Below are 19,116 nucleotides of genomic sequence, written 5' to 3' on the forward strand. Positions count from 1 at the left end.
GTAGCGGATGCGAGCTTCAACTGGAAGCCAGTGGAGAGAACGGAGGAGCGGGGTGACGTGAGAGAACTTGGGAAGGTTGAACACCAGACGGGCTGCGGCGTTCTGGATGAGTTGAAGGGGTTTAATGGCACAGGCAGGGAGCCCAGCCAACAGCGAGTTGCAGTAATCCAGACGGGAGATGACAAGTGCCTGGATTAGGACCTGCGCCGCTTCCTGTGTGAGGCAGGGTCGTACTCTGCGGATGTTGTAGAGCATGAACCTACAGGAACGGGCCACCGCCTTGATGTTAGTTGAGAACGACAGGGTGTTGTCCAGGATCACGCCAAGGTTCTTGGCGCTCTGGGAGGAGGACACAATGGAGTTGTCGACCGTGATGGCGAGATCATGGAACGGGCAGTCCTTCCCCGGGAGGAAGAGCAGCTCAGTCTTGCCGAGGTTCAGCTTGAGGTGGTGATCCGTCATCCACACTGATATGTCTGCCAGACATGCAGAGATGCGATTCGCCACCTGGTCATCAGAAGGGGGAAAGGAGAAGATTAATTGTGTGTCGTCTGCATAGCAATGATAAGAGAGACCATGTGAGGTTATGACAGAGCCAAGTGACTTGGTGTATAGCGAGAATAGGAGAGGGCCAAGAACAGAGCCCTGGGGACACCAGTGGTGAGAGCGCGTGGTGAGGAGACAGATTCTCGCCACGCCACCTGGTAGGAGCGACCTGTCAGGTAGGACGCAATCCAAGCGTGGGCCGCGCCGGAGATGCCCAACTCGGAGAGGGTGGAGAGGAGGATCTGATGGTTCACAGTATCGAAGGCAGCCGATAGATCTAGAAGGATGAGAGCAGAGGAGAGAGAGTTAGCTTTAGCAGTGCGGAGCGCCTCCGTGATACAGAGGAGAGCAGTCTCAGTTGAATGACTAGTCTTGAAACCTGACTGATTTGGATCAAGAAGGTCATTCTGAGAGAGATAGCGGGAGAGCTGGCCAAGGACGGCACGTTCAAGAGTTTTGGAGAGAAAAGAAAGAAGGGATACTGGTCTGTAATTGTTGACATCGGAGGGATCGAGTGTAGGTTTTTTCAGAAGGGGTGCAACTCTCGCTCTCTTGAAGACGGAAGGGACGTAGCCAACGGTCAGGGATGAGTTGATGAGCGAGGTGAGGTAAGGGAGAAGGTCTCCGGAAATGGTCTGGAGAAGAGAGGAGGGGATAGGGTCAAGCGGGCAGGTTGTTGGGTGGCCGGCCGTCACAAGACGCGAGATTTCATCTGGAGAGAGAGGGGAGAAAGAGGTCAGAGCACAGGGTAGGGCAGTGTGAGCAGAACCAGCGGTGTCGTTTGACTTAGCAAACGAGGATCGGATGTCGTCGACCTTCTTTTCAAAATGGTTGACGAAGTCATCTGCAGAGAGGGAGGAGGGGGGGGAGGGGGCGGAGGATTCAGGAGGGAGGAGAAGGTGGCAAAGAGCTTCCTAGGGTTAGAGGCAGATGCTTGGAATTTAGCGTGGTAGAAAGTGGCTTTAGCAGCAGAGACAGAGGAGGAAAATGTAGAGAGGAGGGAGTGAAAGGATGCCAGGTCCGCAGGGAGGCGAGTTTTCCTCCATTTCCGCTCGGCTGCCCGGAGCCCTGTTCTGTGAGCTCGCAATGAGTCATCGAGCCACGGAGCGGGAGGGGAGGACCGAGCCGGCCTGGAGGATAGGGGACATAGAGAGTCAAGGGATGCAGAGAGGGAGGAGAGGAGGGTTGAGGAGGCAGAATCAGGAGATAGGTGGGAGAAGGTTTGAGCGGAGGGAAGAGATGATAGGATGGAAGAGGAGAGAGTAGCGGGGAGAGAGAGCGAAGGTTGGGACGGCGCGATACCATCCGAGTAGGGGCAGTGTGGGAGGTGTTGGATGAGAGCGAGAGGGAAAAGGATACAAGGCAGTGGTCGGAGACTTGGAGGGGAGTTGCAGTGAGGTTAGTGGAAGAACAGCATCTAGTAAAGATGAGGTCGAGCGTATTGCCTGCCTTGTGAGTAGGGGGGAAGGTGAGAGGGTGAGGTCAAAAGAGGAGAGGAGTGGAAAGAAGGAGGCAGAGAGGAAAGAGTCAAAGGTAGACGTGGGGAGGTTAAAGTCGCCCAGAACTGTGAGAGGTGAGCCGTCCTCAGGAAAGGAGCTTATTAAGGCATCAAGCTCATTGATGAACTCTCCGAGGGAACCTGGAGGGCGATAAATGATAAGGATGTTAAGCTTGAAAGGGCTAGTAACTGTGACAGCATGGAATTCAAAGGAGGCGATAGACAGATGGGTAAGGGGAGAAAGAGAGAATGACCACTTGGGAGAGATGAGGATCCCGGTGCCACCACCCCGCTGACCAGACGCTCTCGGGGTGTGCGAGAACACGTGGGCGGACGAAGAGAGAGCAGTAGGAGTAGCAGTGTTGTCTGTGGTGATCCATGTTTCCGTCAGTGCCAAGAAGTCGAGGGACTGGAGGGAGGCATAGGCTGAGATGAACTCTGCCTTGTTGACCCTCCGATGTCAACAACTACAGACCAGTATCCCTTCTTTCTTTTCTCTCCAAAACTCTTGAACGTGCCGTCCTTGGTCAGCTCTCCCGCTATCTCTCTCAGAATGACCTTCTTGATCCAAATCAGTCAGGTTTCAAGACTAGTCATTCAACTGAGACTGCTCTTCTCTGTATCACGGAGGCGCTCCGCACCGCTAAAGCTAACTCTCTCTCCTCTGCTCTCATCCTTCTAGACCTATCGGCTGCCTTCGATACTGTGAACCATCAGATCCTCCTCTCCACCCTCTCCGAGTTGGGCATCTCCGGCGCGGCCCACGCTTGGATTGCGTCCTACCTGACAGGTCGCTCCTACCAGGTGGCGTGGCGAGAATCTGTCTCCTCACCACGCGCTCTCACCACTGGTGTCCCCCAGGGCTCTGTTCTAGGCCCTCTCCTATTCTCGCTATACACCAAGTCACTTGGCTCTGTCATAACCTCACATGGTCTCTCCTATCATTGCTATGCAGACGACACACAATTAATCTTCTCCTTTCCCCCTTCTGATGACCAGGTGGCGAATCGCATCTCTGCATGTCTGGCAGACATATCAGTGTGGATGACGGATCACCACCTCAAGCTGAACTTCGGCAAGACGGAGCTGCTCTTCCTCCCGGGGAAGGACTGCCCGTTCCATGATCTCGCCATCACGGTTGACAACTCCATTGTGTCCTCCTCCCAGAGCGCTAAGAACCTTGGCGTGATCCTGGACAACAAACTGTCGTTCTCAACTAACATCAAGGCGGTGGCCCGTTCCTGTAGGTTCATGCTCTACAACATCCGCAGAGTACGACCCTGCCTCACACAGGAAGCGGCGCAGGTCCTAATCCAGGCACTTGTCATCTCCCGTCTGGATTACTGCAACTCGCTGTTGGCTGGGCTCCCTGCCTGTGCCATTAAACCCCTACAACTCATCCAGAACGCCGCAGCCCGTCTAGTGTTCAACCTTCCCAAGTTCTCTCACGTCACCCAGCTCCTCCACTCTCTCCACTGGCTTCCAGTTGAAGCTCGCATCCGCTACAAGACCATGGTGCTTGCCTACGGAGCTGTGAGGGGAACGGCACCTCAGTACCTCCAGGCTCTGATCAGGCCCTACACCCAAATAAGGGCACTGCGTTCATCCACCTCTGGCCTGCTCGCCTCCCTACCACTGAGGAAGTACAGTTCCCGCTCAGCTCAGTCAAAACTGTTCGCTGCTCTGGCTCCCCAATGGTGGAACAAACTCCTTCACGACGCCAGGACAGCGGAGTCAATCACCACCTTCCGGAGACACCTGAAACCCCACCTCTTTAAGGAATACCTAGGATAGGATAAAGTAATCCTTCTCACCCCCCCCCCTTAAAATATTTAGATGCACTATTGTAAAGTGGTTGTTCCACTGGATGTCATAAGGTGAATGCACCAATTTGTAAGTCGCTCTGGATAAGAGCGTCTGCTAAATGACTTAAATGTAAATGTAAATTGACCGCAGATTGGCAGTTCCAGAGGCTACCGGAGACCTGGAACTCCACGTGGGTCGTGCGCGCTGGGACCACCAGAGTAGGGTGGCCGCGGCCACGCGGTGTGGAGCGTTTGTATGGTCTGTGCAGAGGAGAGAACAGGGATAAACAGACACATAGTTGACAGGCTACAGAAGAGGCTACGCTAATGCAAAGGAGATTGGAATGACAAGTGGACTACACGTCTCGAATGTTCAGAAAGTTAAGCTACGTAGCAAGAATCTTATTGACTAAAATGATTAAAATGATACAGTACTGCTGAAGTAGGCCAGCTGGCAGTGGGTGCGTTGTTGACACTACACTAATCAAGTCGTTCCGTTGAGTGTAATAGTTTCTGCAGTGTTGCTATTCGGGGCTAGCAGGCTAGCTAGCAGTGTTGTTTACGTTACGTTGCGTTAAAAGAACGACAATAGATGGCTAGCGAACCTAGAAAATCGCTCTAGACTACACAATTATCTTTGATACAAAGACGGCTATGTAGCTAGCTAAGTAGCTAGCTACGATCAAACAAATCAAACCGTTGTACTGTAATGAAATGAAGTGAAAATGTGATACAACCTGTGAATGCGACCGGGTAGTTGAGTTCTATACAGAAGACGTTGGCTAGCGTTGGCTAGCTGTTGGCTAGCTAGCAGAGTTGGCTAGCTAGCAGAGTCACCTACGTTAAGGACGACAAATAGCTGGCTAGCTAACCTCGGTAAATTAAGATAATCACTCTAAGACTACACACTCTAAACCTAAACAACACAATTATCTTGGATACGATGATACGATGATACGAAGACAGCAAAGACAGCTATGTAGGTAGCTAACACTAAACTAATCAAGTCGTTCAGTTGAGTGTAATAGTTTCTCAGTGCAGCTAATCAGTGGACGTTAGCTAGCTGGCTAGTGAAGACTACGTTAGGACGGCGAAATACGATAATTACGCAATTATCTTTGATACAAAGACGGCTATGTAGCTAGCTGAGAAGAAATTGCTAAGATAAGACAAATCAAACCGTTGTGATATAATGAAATATAATGAAAAAGTTATACTACCCGTTGGAGCGACGTGCAGATGCGACCACTCGCTCCGACCGGAACCGGAAGTTGTGGGCATAACTTAAAGCGTGTGCGAGCAAGGAAGCATTCAAACCTGACTCAGTATCACCAGCTCTGTCAGGAATGCTCTGACTCAGTATCACCAGCTCTGTCAGGAATGTGCCAAAATCCACCCAACCTATTGTGGGAAGCTTGTGGAGGACTACCCAAAACATTTGACCCAAGTTAAACTATTTAAAGGCAATGCTACCAAATAATACTATTTGAGTGTATGTAACCTTCTGACCCACTGGGAATGTGATGAAAGAAATAAAAGGGGAAATAAATAATTCTCTCTACTATTATTCTGACATTTCACATTCTTAAAATAAAATGGTGATCCTAACTGACCTAAAACAGGTATTTTGTTTTAGGATTAAATGTCAGGAATTGTGAAAAACAGAGTTTGTAAGCTTCCTATTACAACTGTATATGACCTATGCAGAAGATTAAACTACCAACGGGAAATTCAAAACTGTAATATCTTATGCTTCACGGAGATGTGGCTGAACGGCGACACTATCAACATATAGCTGGCTGGTTATACGCTGCACCGGCAGGATAGAAGAGCGGTGTCTGGGCGCGACGGACTATGTATTTTTTGTAAATAACAGCTGGTGCACGATATCTAAGGAAGTCTCAAGCTATTGCTTGCCTGAGGTAGAGTTTCTCATGATAAGCTGTAGACCACACTACCTACCTATAGAGTTTTCATCTGTATTTTTCATAGCTGTTTACACACCACCACAGTCAGAGGCTGGCACAAGGACAGCATTGAATGAGCTGTATTTCGTCATAAGAAAACGCTCACGCAGAGGCGGCGCTCCTAGTAGCCAGGGACTTTAATGCAGGGTATCTTAACTCCGTTTTACCAAATTTCTATCAGCATGTTAAATGTGCAACCAGAGGGAAAAAAATTCTGGACCACCTTCACTCCACACACAGAGACTCATACAAAGCTCTCCCACGCCCTCCATTTGGCATATCTGACAATAGTTCTATCCTCCTGATTCCTGCTTACAAGCAAAAATTAAAGCAGGAAGCACCAGTGACTAGATCAATAAAAAAGTGGTCAGATGAAGCAGATGCTAAACTACAGGACTGTTTTGCTAGCACAGACTGGAATATGTTCCGGGATTCTACCGATGGCATTGAGGAGTATGCCACATCAGTCATTGACTTCATCAATAAGCGCATCGATGACATCATCCCCACAGTGACCGTACGTATATACCCCAACGAGAAGCAATGGATTACAGGCAACATCCGCACTTAGCTAAAGGCTAGAGCTGCCGCTTTCAAGGAGCACGACTCTAACCCGGAAGCTTATAAGAAATCCTGCTATGCCCTCCGACGAACCATCAAACAGGCAAAGTGTCAATACAGGACTAAGATCGAATCGTACTACACCGGCTCTGACGCTCGTCTGATGTGGCAGGGCTTGCAAACCATTACAGACTACAAAGGGAAGCACAGCTGAGAGCTGTCCAGTGACACAAGCCTACCAGATGAGCTAAACTACTTATATGCTCGCTTCGATGCAAATGACACTGAAACATGCATAAGAGCACCAGCTGTTCTGGAAGACTGTGATCACACTCTTTGCAGCCGATGCGAGTAAGACCTTTAAACAGGCCAACATTCACAACGCCGCAGGGCCAGATGGATGACCAGGACGTGTACTCCGAGCATGCGCTGACATAATGGCAAGTGTCTTTATTGGCATTTTCAATCTGTCCCTAACAGAGTCTGTAATTTCAACATGTTTCAAGTAGACCACCATAATCCCTGTGCCCAAGAACACTAATGTAACTTGCTTAAAGGACTACTGACCTGTAGCATTCACGTCTGTAGCCATGAAGTGCTTTGAAAGGCTGGTCATGGCTCACATCAACACCATTATCCCAGAACCCCAAGACCCACTCCAATTTGCATACTGCCCCAAAAGATCCACAGATGATGCCGTCTCTAATGCACTGCACACTGCCCTTTCCCACCTGGACAAAAGGAACACCTATCAGAGAATGATATTCATTGATTACAGCTCAGTGTTCAACACCATAGTGCCCTCAAAAGCTCATCAATAAGCTAAGGACCCTGGGACTTAACACCTCCCTCTGCAACTGGATCCTGGACTTCCTGATGGGCCGTCCCTCAGGTGGTAAGGGTGTGTAACAGCCCATCCGCCATGCTGATCCTCAACACAGGGTCCCCTGCTCAGTCCCCTCCTGTACTCCCTGTTCACTCATGACTGCATGGACAGGCACGACTCCAACACCATCATTAAGTTTGCAGATGACACAACAGTGGTAGGCCTGATCACCGACAATGACGAGACAACCTATTGGGAGGAGGTCAGAGACCTGGCCATGTGGTGCCAGGACAACAAGCTTTCCCTCAACGTGATCAAGACAAAGGAGATGATCACGGACTATAGGAAAAATAAGACCAAGCACGCCCCCATTCTCATCGACGAGGCTGCAGTGGAGCAAGTTGAGAGCTTCAAGTTAATTGGTGTCCACGTCACCAACAAACTAACATGATCCAAGCACACCAAGACAGTCATGAAGAGGGCACGACAAAACCTATTCCCCCTCAGGAGACTAAAAAGATTTGGTATGTGTCCTCAGATCAGTTCTTTGGCTGCACCATCGAGAGCATCACTGCCTGGTATCCCAACTGCTCGGCCTCCAACCGCAAGGCACTACAGATGGTAGTGTGAATGGCCCAGTACATCACTGGGGCCAAGCTGCCTGCCATCCAGGACCTCTCTACCAGGCTGTGTCAGAGGAAGGCCCTAAAAATTGTCCAAGACTCCAGCCACCCTATTCATATACTGTTCCCTCTACTACTGCACGGCAAGCAGTACCGGAGCTCCAAGTCTAGGTCCAAGAGTCCTCTAAACAGCTTTTACACCAAGCCATAAGACTCCTGAACAGCTAATCAAATGGCTACCCAGACTATTTGCATTGCCCCCCTCTTACACTATGCATAGTCACTTTAATAACTCAACCTACATGTACATATTACCTCAACTAACCGGTTATCCAGCACATTGACTCTGTACCGGTACTCCCCTGTATATTGCTGTGATTCGCTTTTGTACGGAGACCTCAGAAGTGTACTGTAATCTTGTGACATTTCATGTATCCCTATGTTACGGTGTGAACAGTTCATGGGCACACATTGAAATAATGTACGTGATTGCAGAAATTCAATGCTTCAAACACAAAGACATACTTTAATATGATTACACAAATCGATACTGTCATGAACAGGGTTTTTCAATAATTCTACATAATAGTTGTTTTCTGTAAAATGGTATAGAATCAGCTTGATCCCTTCTGTCGAAGACGCTTGGACCTTCTTTTTTGATAGTTTCAGTGGTATTGTTAACAAACACACCCCCATAAAGAAAATGAGAATTAAAAACAGGTTCAGCCACTGGTTTGACCGTGATCTTGCAGTTACTCCACCTCAAGAATTGCATTTGGCGAAAGCCTCGGCACACGCATACTCAGGCTGACTGGCTCTCGTTCAGGCAAATGAGAAGTGCACTCAGGCTATCCGGAAGGCAAAAGTTAGTTACTTTTAAGGAGCCGTTCTCTCTCTGTGGGTCTAACCCCAATAAGTTCTGGAAAACGGTTAAAGACCTGGAGAATAAACCCTCCTCCTCACAGCTGTCCATGTCTCTTAATGTTGATCTGGTTGTTACTGACAAGAAGCACATGGCTGAGCTCTTTAATCACCACTTCATTAAGTCGGGGTTCCTATTTGACTCAGCCGTGCCTCATTGCCCGTCCATAATTTCCTCATCTCCCACCCTTTCTAACGCGACACTTTTTTTGCTAGATATGCCCTAGCTATAGTTAGTCAGTGGTTGCACTGGAATGAAGCAAGGGAGTGAGTAGTAGTCATGTACATATATCCTTTCACTGTTTTCAGCAGATCACCAGCTACCTAGACCTGTCTGATCTGTGCTGTGGGTGTGTCCAATTTACACCTGTGCAAATCTGTGTGTATAGCAATGGAATTAAACATCCAACCAATGCCTCAGGTGTCGTTCTGTAGGTCCACCACACACCGCAGGGGAGACGAGCTTTAAGTTCCATGGCGTACACATCACTGACAATCTGAAATGGTCCTCCACACACAGACAGTGTGATTAAGATGGCACAGCAGCGCCTCTTCAACCTCGGAAGCTGAAGGAAATTCGGCTTGTCCCCTACGACCCTCACAAACTTTTACAGATGCACAATTTAAAGCATCCTGTTGGGCTGTATCACCGCCTGGTACGGCAACCACACCGCCCGCAATCGCAGTGCTCTCCATATTATACATTTTTCTGCATAGGTTATCTAAGCATTCAATTGTAATTTTTTATTAATGATGCACATTGATTATTTTACAACATTTATGCCTTTAGGAGTTTAGTACAACTGCCACGCTGTTGTATACTGTATATACCGAACAAAAATATAAATGCAATTTCAAAGATTTTACTGAGTTGTAGTTCATATAAGGAAATCAGTCAATTGAAATAAATGCATGAGGCCCAAAACTATGGATTTCACATGACTGGGCAGGGTTGCTGCCATGGGTGGGCCTTGGAGGGCATAGGTCCACTCACCTGTCAGCCAGACCCACCCACTGGGGAGCCAGGCCCAGGCCCAGCCAATCAGAATTAGTTTTCCCCCCACAAAGGGCATCATTAGACATAAATACTCCTCGGCACCCCCCACAATCCCCTCTGATGATCCCGCAGGTGAAGAAGCTGGGTGTGAAGGTCCTGGGCTGGCGTGGTTACATGTGGTCTGTGTTTGTGAGGCCGGTTGGACATACTGCCAAATTCTATAAAACTACGTTGCAGGCAGCATATGGTAGAGAAATTAACATTAAATTCTCTGGCTACAGCTCTGGTGGACATTCCTGCAGTCAGCATGCCAATTGCACGTTCCCTCAACTTGAGGCATCTGTGGCAATATGCTGTGACAAAACTGCACATTTTTAAGTGGATTTTTATTATCCCCAGCACAAGTTGCAACTGTGATCATGATGTTTATATGCCACTCCTGGCAGGTGGATAGATTATCTTGGCAAAGGAGAAATGCTCTGTAACAGGGACGTAAAAACAAATTTCTGCGCAAAATTTAAGATAACTTAGCTTTTTGAGCATTTGGAACATTTTTTTTTTCTTCCCAACTAACTAAAAACTGATTTTTGCTCTGTGTAGTATCAGCTGTCTATCTTCCTGACTGGTGGTTCTTTAAAAAAACGTTTAAAAAAAACGAAATATGCTTCTCTACATTTCTGCTGAAGTCTGGGTAAAAGATTGAACGGAATATATCCTGGATGTCACAAGACTGTTAACCCACTTAGCTAAAGCCCATAGGGATGAGATGAGGAAGTTAATGTAAAGGATGATGTACCACTTGCTTATCGATTACCGCTTCCCCCTAATTCCGCTTATATCGAAAGTTGAACTCAGGACCTCAAACACATGTGACTGCCCATACAATAAAATATACAAAACATTTGAAGCTTTCCATCCCATCTCAGGCTATTAATATTTTACTTCAATCAGGGTCACACAGTGTGTTTCTTGGTAGTCTTAAACAAATCTACTTTGAAACAAAAGTATACACCTCACACACATGGTTTTGTTCTTAAAAAAAAGACAACTGTACCATGTCGGATATAGAGTTGAAATGTAGTAAATTTAGTTTGTATTATAAGAATTATAACGCAATTGTTTGACATAGAAACATTAGATTCCCCCCCCATACATTCCACCCATGAGGCCACGAGGTAATTTGACTTCAGAAAAGGGCTACAACAGGCCTTTAAAGGGGCGACGCTTCAGGCTGAGGAGTGAGTTTCACAAATCCCCATCTGCTTCACTAATACTAAGTCATCAAGATCCAGCAAGGTTACTCATCAAAAGAATGCGGTTTGGTGACCCATGCTTATGCAATGAGAACCTTGCCTGAGACCTGAAGACGTGTTAGTTTGACATGTTATGGTGTCCGCATGCTTCCAGCCGAAACATTTTGTGCATATACTATATTATGACAAAATGTTCTTGTTTTTGTTCATTTTTCAGTTGTTTGAGGACATTTTCATTGAGAAATACTGCACCAAACATCTTAGTTGGATGTAAAATTGCGTGACTAAGACCTCCTTTGCAAAAACATCAAAATGAATGACAGATATCTTGCGTTAGAATTCTGACTATTTGAGGAAGTGCTTACTGGCTACAGCGTCTCAAAATGGACAATCTGCACTATTGCGTTGTTTTTTTTTTTTAAAGATTTTTTTTTCAAGCAGCATTTATTATTATTTTGGCCCCTTTTTCGCCCTGATTTTGTGGTATCCAATTTAGTCTTGTCACATTGCTGCAACTCCCCTACGGACTCAGGAGACGCGAATGTCGAGAGCCATGCGTCCTCCGAAATATGACCCTGCCTGCTTAACCCTTAACCCACACTGCTTGCTGGGTTCAGAAGCCAGCCACACGAATGTGTCAGAGGAAACACTGTCCAAATGATGACCGAAGTCAGCTTGCAGACGCTCAGCCCACCACAAGGAGTCACTAGAGTATGATGAGACAAGGAAAATCCATCCGGTCAAACCCTCCACTACCCCGGATGACACTGGTCCAATTGGGTGCCGCCTCATGGCTCTCCCGGGCCTGGCTGGCTGTAACACAGCCTGGGATCGAACCCGAGGCTGTAGTGACTGCTCAGCATTGCAATGCAGTGTCTTAGTCCGCTGCGCCCTTCGTAAGGCCAAGCAAAGGTATTTTAAGGGAGTATTCGAGCACACTCATTCGGTTTGGCTAGCCGCCAGCCAAACTGAAGCATGCTGACTACATTAGTTTCATGTCTCTGTCAAGGGTACTTGTCGATTCCCTGAGCTGACAAGGTAAAAATCTGTCATTCTGCCCCTGAACAAGGCAGTTAACCCACTGTTCCTCGGTAGGCCGTCATTGTAAATAAGAATTTGTTCTTAACTAACGTGCCTAGTTAAATAAAGGTTAAATGTTTTTTCAAAAAACATGACTGATTGGGTTAAGACTTTGTTAGCCTGCGGAGCTCAGGCCTAGGCAATGATTCTGTGACTTGCGACGCTTGCGTGATGAGTAACTGGTGAAAGACCTGAAAAGTTACATTGTGTGGTGCACAGGAGACTTGGGTTAAAACCCCATCAGTCAAACTAATGTCTTCAGGTCAAAGGCAATAATGTTGCTCATCACGTGCATAGATCACTAATCCACCTCTGTTGCAGTCTCATTGGGTGACACAGAACCTTCTGCTTCTGTTTGCCATAGAAAGTGTTGTTGTGCAGTAGGCTTGAGTTTGAACCCACCTTTTGAGGATAACGGCACTGAGCCTTTTTCTAAAATGTTTTATGAGAATGGAGAACTCTATACATAATATTTCCAGATCCTTGATATTCTGACATGGCCATTGCAAAATGTAGATTTTTGTGGTCAATTAACAATTTCTTTGGATTTTGGGTCACTTGGGATTATTATTATTATTATTGACTTGTTGGAAGGTCCACCTCCGACCTAGTTTCAGCCTCCTTGCAGAGGCAACCAGGTTTTTTAGCAAAAATATCAGGGTACTAGGTAAAGTTCATGATGCTGTTGACCTTAACCAGGGCCACAGGACCAGTGGAAGTAAAATGGCCTCATTTTAAAATCAGGTCCACCACCATACTTAACCTTATACCTACTGTAATCTTCTATTTTGACGCCTAACTCACCACTGGTGTGCGTGGCCAAAAAGCTATATTTTCATGTCATCCAACAAATGTAAATGCATAGCATTTCATTAATGACATTGGATTGAAACTGGTGCTGTGCTCAGATGACATGAGGAATTGTTATGGGGCCAAATAGCATTTCTTAACAATTTGCATTTAAAACATTAATTGCGCGTACACACACACACACATTATCTGTTACACGTACATGTCAGTACATACACACAACAAGTAGGTCACATGGGGGAGAGGTGTTGTGCCATGAGGTGTTGTTGTATTTTTTTAAAGACCAGGTTTGCTGTTCACTGGCGCTATATATACGATGGAAGGTAGTTTCATGCATTCATGGCTCTGTATAATACTGTACGTTTCTGTGAATTTGTTTTGGACCTGGGGACCGCGAAAAGACCATTGGTGGCATGTCTGGTGGATAAAGTGTGAGTGCTGTGTGTGTGTAAGTTGACTATGCAAACAATTTTTGGAATTTCCAACACAATGTTTCTTATAATAACAAGAAGTGACGCGGTCAGTCTTTCCTCAACTCGTAGCCAAGCGAGACTGGCATGCATAGTGTTAATATTAGCCCTCGGATTACAATGCGGCGCAAGACATGCGGCTCTGTTCTGCGCCAGCTGCAGCTTGACTAGGTCCTTCTTTGCAGCACTTGATCATATGACTGGACAATAATCAAGATAAGATAAAACTAGAGCGTGCAGGAATTGCATTGTGGAGTCTGCTGTCAAAAAAGCGGAGCATCTCTTTATTATTGGACAGACCTCTCCCCATCTTTACAATCTTTGAATCTATGTTTTGACCACGACAGTTTACAATCTAAGGTAACACGAATTAATTTAGTCTCCTTTTCAACAGCCACACCATTCATTACCAGATTCAGCTGAGATCTAAAACTTACAGTTGAAGTCGAAAGTTTACATACACTTAGGTTGGAGTCATTAAAACTTGTTTTGGTGTGAAAAGTGCAAATTTAATTCCAGAACAGCAGCAAAGGACCATGTGAAGATGCTGGAGGAAACCGGTACAAAAGTATCTATATCTACAGTAAAACGAGTCCTATATCGACATAACCCGAAAGGCTGCTCAGCAAAGAAGAATGGACAATGACCCCAAATGGACAATGACCCCAAGCATACTTCCAAAGTTGTGGCAAAATGGCTTAAGGACAACAAAGTCAAGGTATTGGAGTTGCCATCACAAGCCCTGACCTCAATCCTATAGAAAATGTGTAGACAGAACTGAAAAAGTGTGTGTGAGCAAGGAGGCCTACAAACCTGACTCAGTTACACCAGCCCTGTCAGGAGGAATGGGCCATAATTCACCCAACGTATTGTGGGAAGCTTGTGGAAGGCTACCTGAAATGTTTGACCCAAGTTAAACTATTTAAAGGAAATGCTACCAAATTCTAATTGAGTATATAAACTTGTGACCAACTGGGAATGTGATGAAAGAACTAAAATCTGAAATAAATAATTCTCTCTACTATTATTCTGACATTTCACATTCTTAAAGTATAGTGGTGATGCTAACTGACCTAAGTCAGGGAATTTTTACATAGTCTGTAAACAATTGTTGGACAAATTACTTGTCATGCACAAAGTAATGTCCTAACCGACTTGTCAACAAAATATAGTTTTGGTAAGAAATTTGTGGAGTGGTTGAAAAAGTTTTAATGACTCCAACCTAGTGTATGTAAACTTCTGTGTGTGTGTGTGTGTGTGTGTGTGTGTGTGTGTGTGTGTGTGTGTGTGTGTGTGTGTGTGTGTGTGTGTGTGTACCTCTCTTTGCTAAAACTGGGAATTATGGTTTGTAGACTTGATACACATGCAAAGAATTCCATTATTTATCATTTTTGAAACTGATATAGAATTTAAATATGAACCTAATTTGAAATCTGAATGCAATATTCATTCAATTCAGTTTCAAATGAAAATAAGTTACATTTATGAATTAAACCATTCCATCTTTTCATTACAAATTCAATATCTATATACAAATAAAAAAAATGTGGATTTCAAATAATTTCTGTTGACACTTTTTAATCGCTCCATAAAATTCTCCCAACTTCTTGTAGGCCCCACTACAAAGATGAACTTATTTCAGTCTGTGACCAGTGCCTTGGACAACACTCTTGCCAGCGACCCCACCGCAGGTAATAAAACTGTTCTGGATTGTCATTTAATGTGTTCATGTGTTCATCAATGTTTTGGAGGATATCCGTGAATAAGACATGCCATTTAGAAATGTTATGCCTATGTGTTACTGTGTCAATCAATATGAGATGTAACTGTATCTGTCCTTCAGTCATCTTTGGGGAAGATGTCGCCTTTGGTGGAGTATTTCGTTGCACCGTGGGTCTCCGAGACAAATATGGTAAGAGGCTAAATACTTTCCCCTTAACATTTTGGACAAATGTATCAGTATGTTTGTGCTGATTTTAATATTAATTACATTGTGATACCACCAGATGGCAGCAGAGAACCATTTTTTCATGCATACACCTATTGGTCAAAACTCAAAAAATGTGTGTGATAGTCCTGCTATAGCTATGCTTGCTTACAAATGTTGATTTTAAGGAGACACATTTTCGATAGAAACTTGATTTTAATAATAATCGCGTCATTTTTTCATATAGTAGTAATCATTCTTGCACACTTGAATTCCTCCTTTTATTATCCTAATATGAAATTATTTTTTAGAGTGGATTAACTAGTGCGGGTGTACTGCTGTTACACATGTGCAGGTTTTGAAATGGCCATGATGTATTTTGTGTGCTGCCTCCTGATAATGTAGAATTCTTTACCCTCATTTCCATAATGTGGACACCAGTCGTGATTCACCCCTGGCTAGGTGTAAATATATGATTAGATTTTGGAAAAGCCAAAGCGCATCTCCCTCTTTGTGCTTTCTTTTGTTGTATTTGACGTCAGATGGGTTGACCTTCTGCATTTACATTTAAGTCATTTAGCAGACGCTCTTATCTACCTTCTGCTAGGGATCATTATTTTTAATCTCATCTAGGTAGGTAGATGGCGGAGAGGGATTTTTTTTGTGATCCCCCTCTCTCTCTACCATTATACCACATGCAGCTTTATGGGAAGTATGCTAATCTCTATTTGTGTGGCTGACTGACTCATTCACCCCAGTGATGCATTAGTCCGCCACTGAGTAGCGTGCGCACAGGAAGTGTCTCCTGCGCCGTCCACCTGGAAACGACTAGCCACTTCGACCTCGGTCTTTCTATTTCTCCGAAATGAAAATGAGTCCGTCGTGAATGAATACCCAATAGATGCCTCAAACGCGTGCGAGGTCAGTGCATATTCATCTAATGTGAGCTCCAAAGGTATAGGGACAAATTCACCTATGTGTTTTAAAGTAGTCAAAAGATGTTGTATTTGGTCCCATATTCCTCGCACACAATGATTAAATCAAGCTTGTGACTCCTACATTTGCTGTTTTGTTTTGCTCGTGTTTCAGATTAGTTTGTGCCCAATTGAAATGAATGGTAAATAATGTATTGTGTCATTTTGGATTAACTTTTTTACATTTTTTAATTGTAAGTAAGAATAGAATGTTTATGAACACTTCCACGTTAAAATGAGTGAGAATGTTACAGATGCAAAAATATCATACCCCACAAAAAAAAGGTTTACCTCTTATTGTAATCGTGATAGGTTAGCATGTGTGGTGGGTATGATATATTTGTGCGTCTGTAACATTCTCACTCATCCTTATTCACGATTCACTCAGGCCCATCCGTAATCATGGTAGCATCCACATTCACGTAGAAGTGACTCCGGAATGACATCATACAGCATCTGTAACGCAACCAAAAACCAACAGAAAATGCAATCCAACCACTTTGCAGAGTCACAAGCTTTGATGTTGGTCATTGCGTGCTTGGAGTATAGGATCAAATACTCAACTTTGAACTACTTTAATACACAAGTGAATTTGTGGGCCCCTAAAATAGGGAGGCTGTAAAAGTGCTGTCATTTCTAAACGGTTCACCCGATACGGATGAAAAGACACTCAAATTAAAGCTGACAGTCTGCACTTCAACATAGTCATTGTATCATTTCAAAGCCAACGTTCTGGAGTACAGAGCCAAAACAACAAAACAATTGTCACTGTCCCAATACGTTTGGAGCTCACTGTGTCACTCGTTGACCACCCGATGTATTTGTTTACTCTGGCTGTGTTTTACAAGTACACAATATTCTGATTGGACTGTGATGGTTTGGCCTAATTATTCATTTATGAGGGCTTGTGGTGCTCAAATGATGTCCGGTCTGTGGTGAGAGGAGGGCGCTTGAGGTCAGGTCTCCCTGGACGGGACAGAAACGAGGTTCGGAGGGATCAAAGACAGAAAATACTTGCTTCTTAGCAATTAAACAAAGTAAGAGAACCAAAATAACATTCCTCCCCAAATGTAGAGCCCCAGTCCTGCGGCTCACTGTCAAGATTATAGAGTGGAGGATGGAAAAATAGTTTTTGTGTTTATTTTTCAGACTAGGGCTTTTCAGTGCGTCACAGCCGACTTTGCTCCAGTTGACGAGGAATCCTCTGTCTCTGTGTGTCATTTAACTTATTTTAAGTCCAGATGCTATTTTAAGGAGATACTGCAATGATTAAACACACTTATGAAGCAAGTGTTGGTTAGGTGGGGGGGTGACTGACACACCTTGTCATCCACCATGTGCCCTGGCCCTATTACACTGTGTTTTGCTTGGATATCATCCCTAATTGAAAATTAATGAGTGGATGTTTTTGAAGAAATTAGTCAGAAATACACAGCACAAACTCTCTCTGTTGGTTGATATGTGTGTGCTCTTATTTGTCGTCATCAGCCCCCTTGGTAGATGATAGCTGAGTAACCCTCTCCCCTCCTCTTTCTCTCTCCAGGTAAAGACCGTGTCTTCAACACTCCTCTGTGTGAGCAAGGCATTGTAGGATTTGGAATCGGTGCGGCGGTTGCCGGCGCCACGGCCATCGCTGAGATCCAGTTTGCCGACTACATTTACCCTGCCTTCGACCAGGTGAGCCAGTCTGTCTGCTCTCTGTGCATAAAGTGTCATTTCTCAGTCACTTGTTTGCCTGTTTGATTACACAGATGGTTTTATTTGTTGTCATCATAGCCCAGCCTCTCGTGTGACGGGAACAGATTTGATCAGGGACTACTGGAATCCATTTCCCATTTCTGCTTCTCTCGTTCATAGGTGTTTTCACCCACCAACAAACACCTGCCTCATTTGCATCCATGTCAATCTTGTGTTATTAGTGTAAATATAATATTTTCTCTAGTGAGTTCTCTGCTCATATGTGATTAGGCTTCCACACAATCAAGCTGTAATCAAACGCTGTCAAAAAAAGCAAAACATTTATAATTGAGGTGCAATTTGGCCAGATGACAACCACACATTAGCTTTTAACACTGTCTGCTGACGTATTTCTGCTATAAATAGCGCGCGCGCACACACACACACACACACACACTACTCTCCTCTCTCTATTTCCAAAATGCCCCCCAGAGATGCATAAAATCAAGAAAGAATTGTCAACCTGAATATTGGATGAAATAGAGCCTTGGACACCATCAGTGGAAGGGTCAGGTTCTGTCAATCGTGAATACGTAAGTGGAAAAAGGTTCTGAAATCCGGTTCCGAGGTACTTTATATGATCGTCGGAATGTATTGGCATGTAATATATTAACTACAGACCAAAAAGACCCCTCGGAACCTGTGGTCTTTAATAGTTTTTCGTGGTGGGTAAGGTCAACTGTTGTGTGGTAATATTTGATATACAGTGGAGCAAAAAAGTATTTAGTCAGCCACCAATTGTGCAGGTCTTATTATTCTTTACTTATTTATTTTTTATTTGCAAATTATGGTGGAAAGTAAGTATTCGGTCAATAACAAAAGTTTATCTCAATACTTTGTTATATACCCTTTGTTGGCAATGACAGAGGTCAAACGTTTTCTGTAAGTCTTCACAAGGTTTTCACACACTGCTGGTATTTTGGCCCATTCCTCCATGCAGATCTCTAGAGCAGTGATGTTTTGGGGCTGTTACTGGGCAACACGGACTTTCAACTCCCTACAAAGATTTTCTATGGGGTTGAGAACTGGAGACTGGCTAGGCCACTCCAGGACCTTGAAATGCTTCTTACGAAGTCACTCCTTCGTTGCCCGGGTGGTGTGTTTGGGATCATTGTCATGCT

General features: G+C 44.9%; 1 protein-coding gene across 1 annotated transcript in view; it reads left to right on the forward strand.

Moving 5' to 3' along the window:
* LOC124005866 (2-oxoisovalerate dehydrogenase subunit beta, mitochondrial-like) overlaps positions 1 to 19,116 on the forward strand; it is a 92,597-nt gene that overhangs the window by 2,857 nt on the left and 70,624 nt on the right. Inside the window, exons 2-4 of the mRNA XM_046315492.1 lie at positions 14,971 to 15,048; positions 15,201 to 15,269; positions 17,802 to 17,935. Of these exons, the coding sequence (XP_046171448.1) occupies positions 14,971 to 15,048; positions 15,201 to 15,269; positions 17,802 to 17,935 (281 nt within the window). The remainder of the gene's footprint in view (positions 1 to 14,970; positions 15,049 to 15,200; positions 15,270 to 17,801; positions 17,936 to 19,116) is intronic.

This window comes from Oncorhynchus gorbuscha, linkage group LG19 (assembly GCF_021184085.1).
Source record: "Oncorhynchus gorbuscha isolate QuinsamMale2020 ecotype Even-year linkage group LG19, OgorEven_v1.0, whole genome shotgun sequence".
In the NCBI taxonomy this organism is placed as follows: Eukaryota; Metazoa; Chordata; class Actinopteri; order Salmoniformes; family Salmonidae; genus Oncorhynchus; species Oncorhynchus gorbuscha.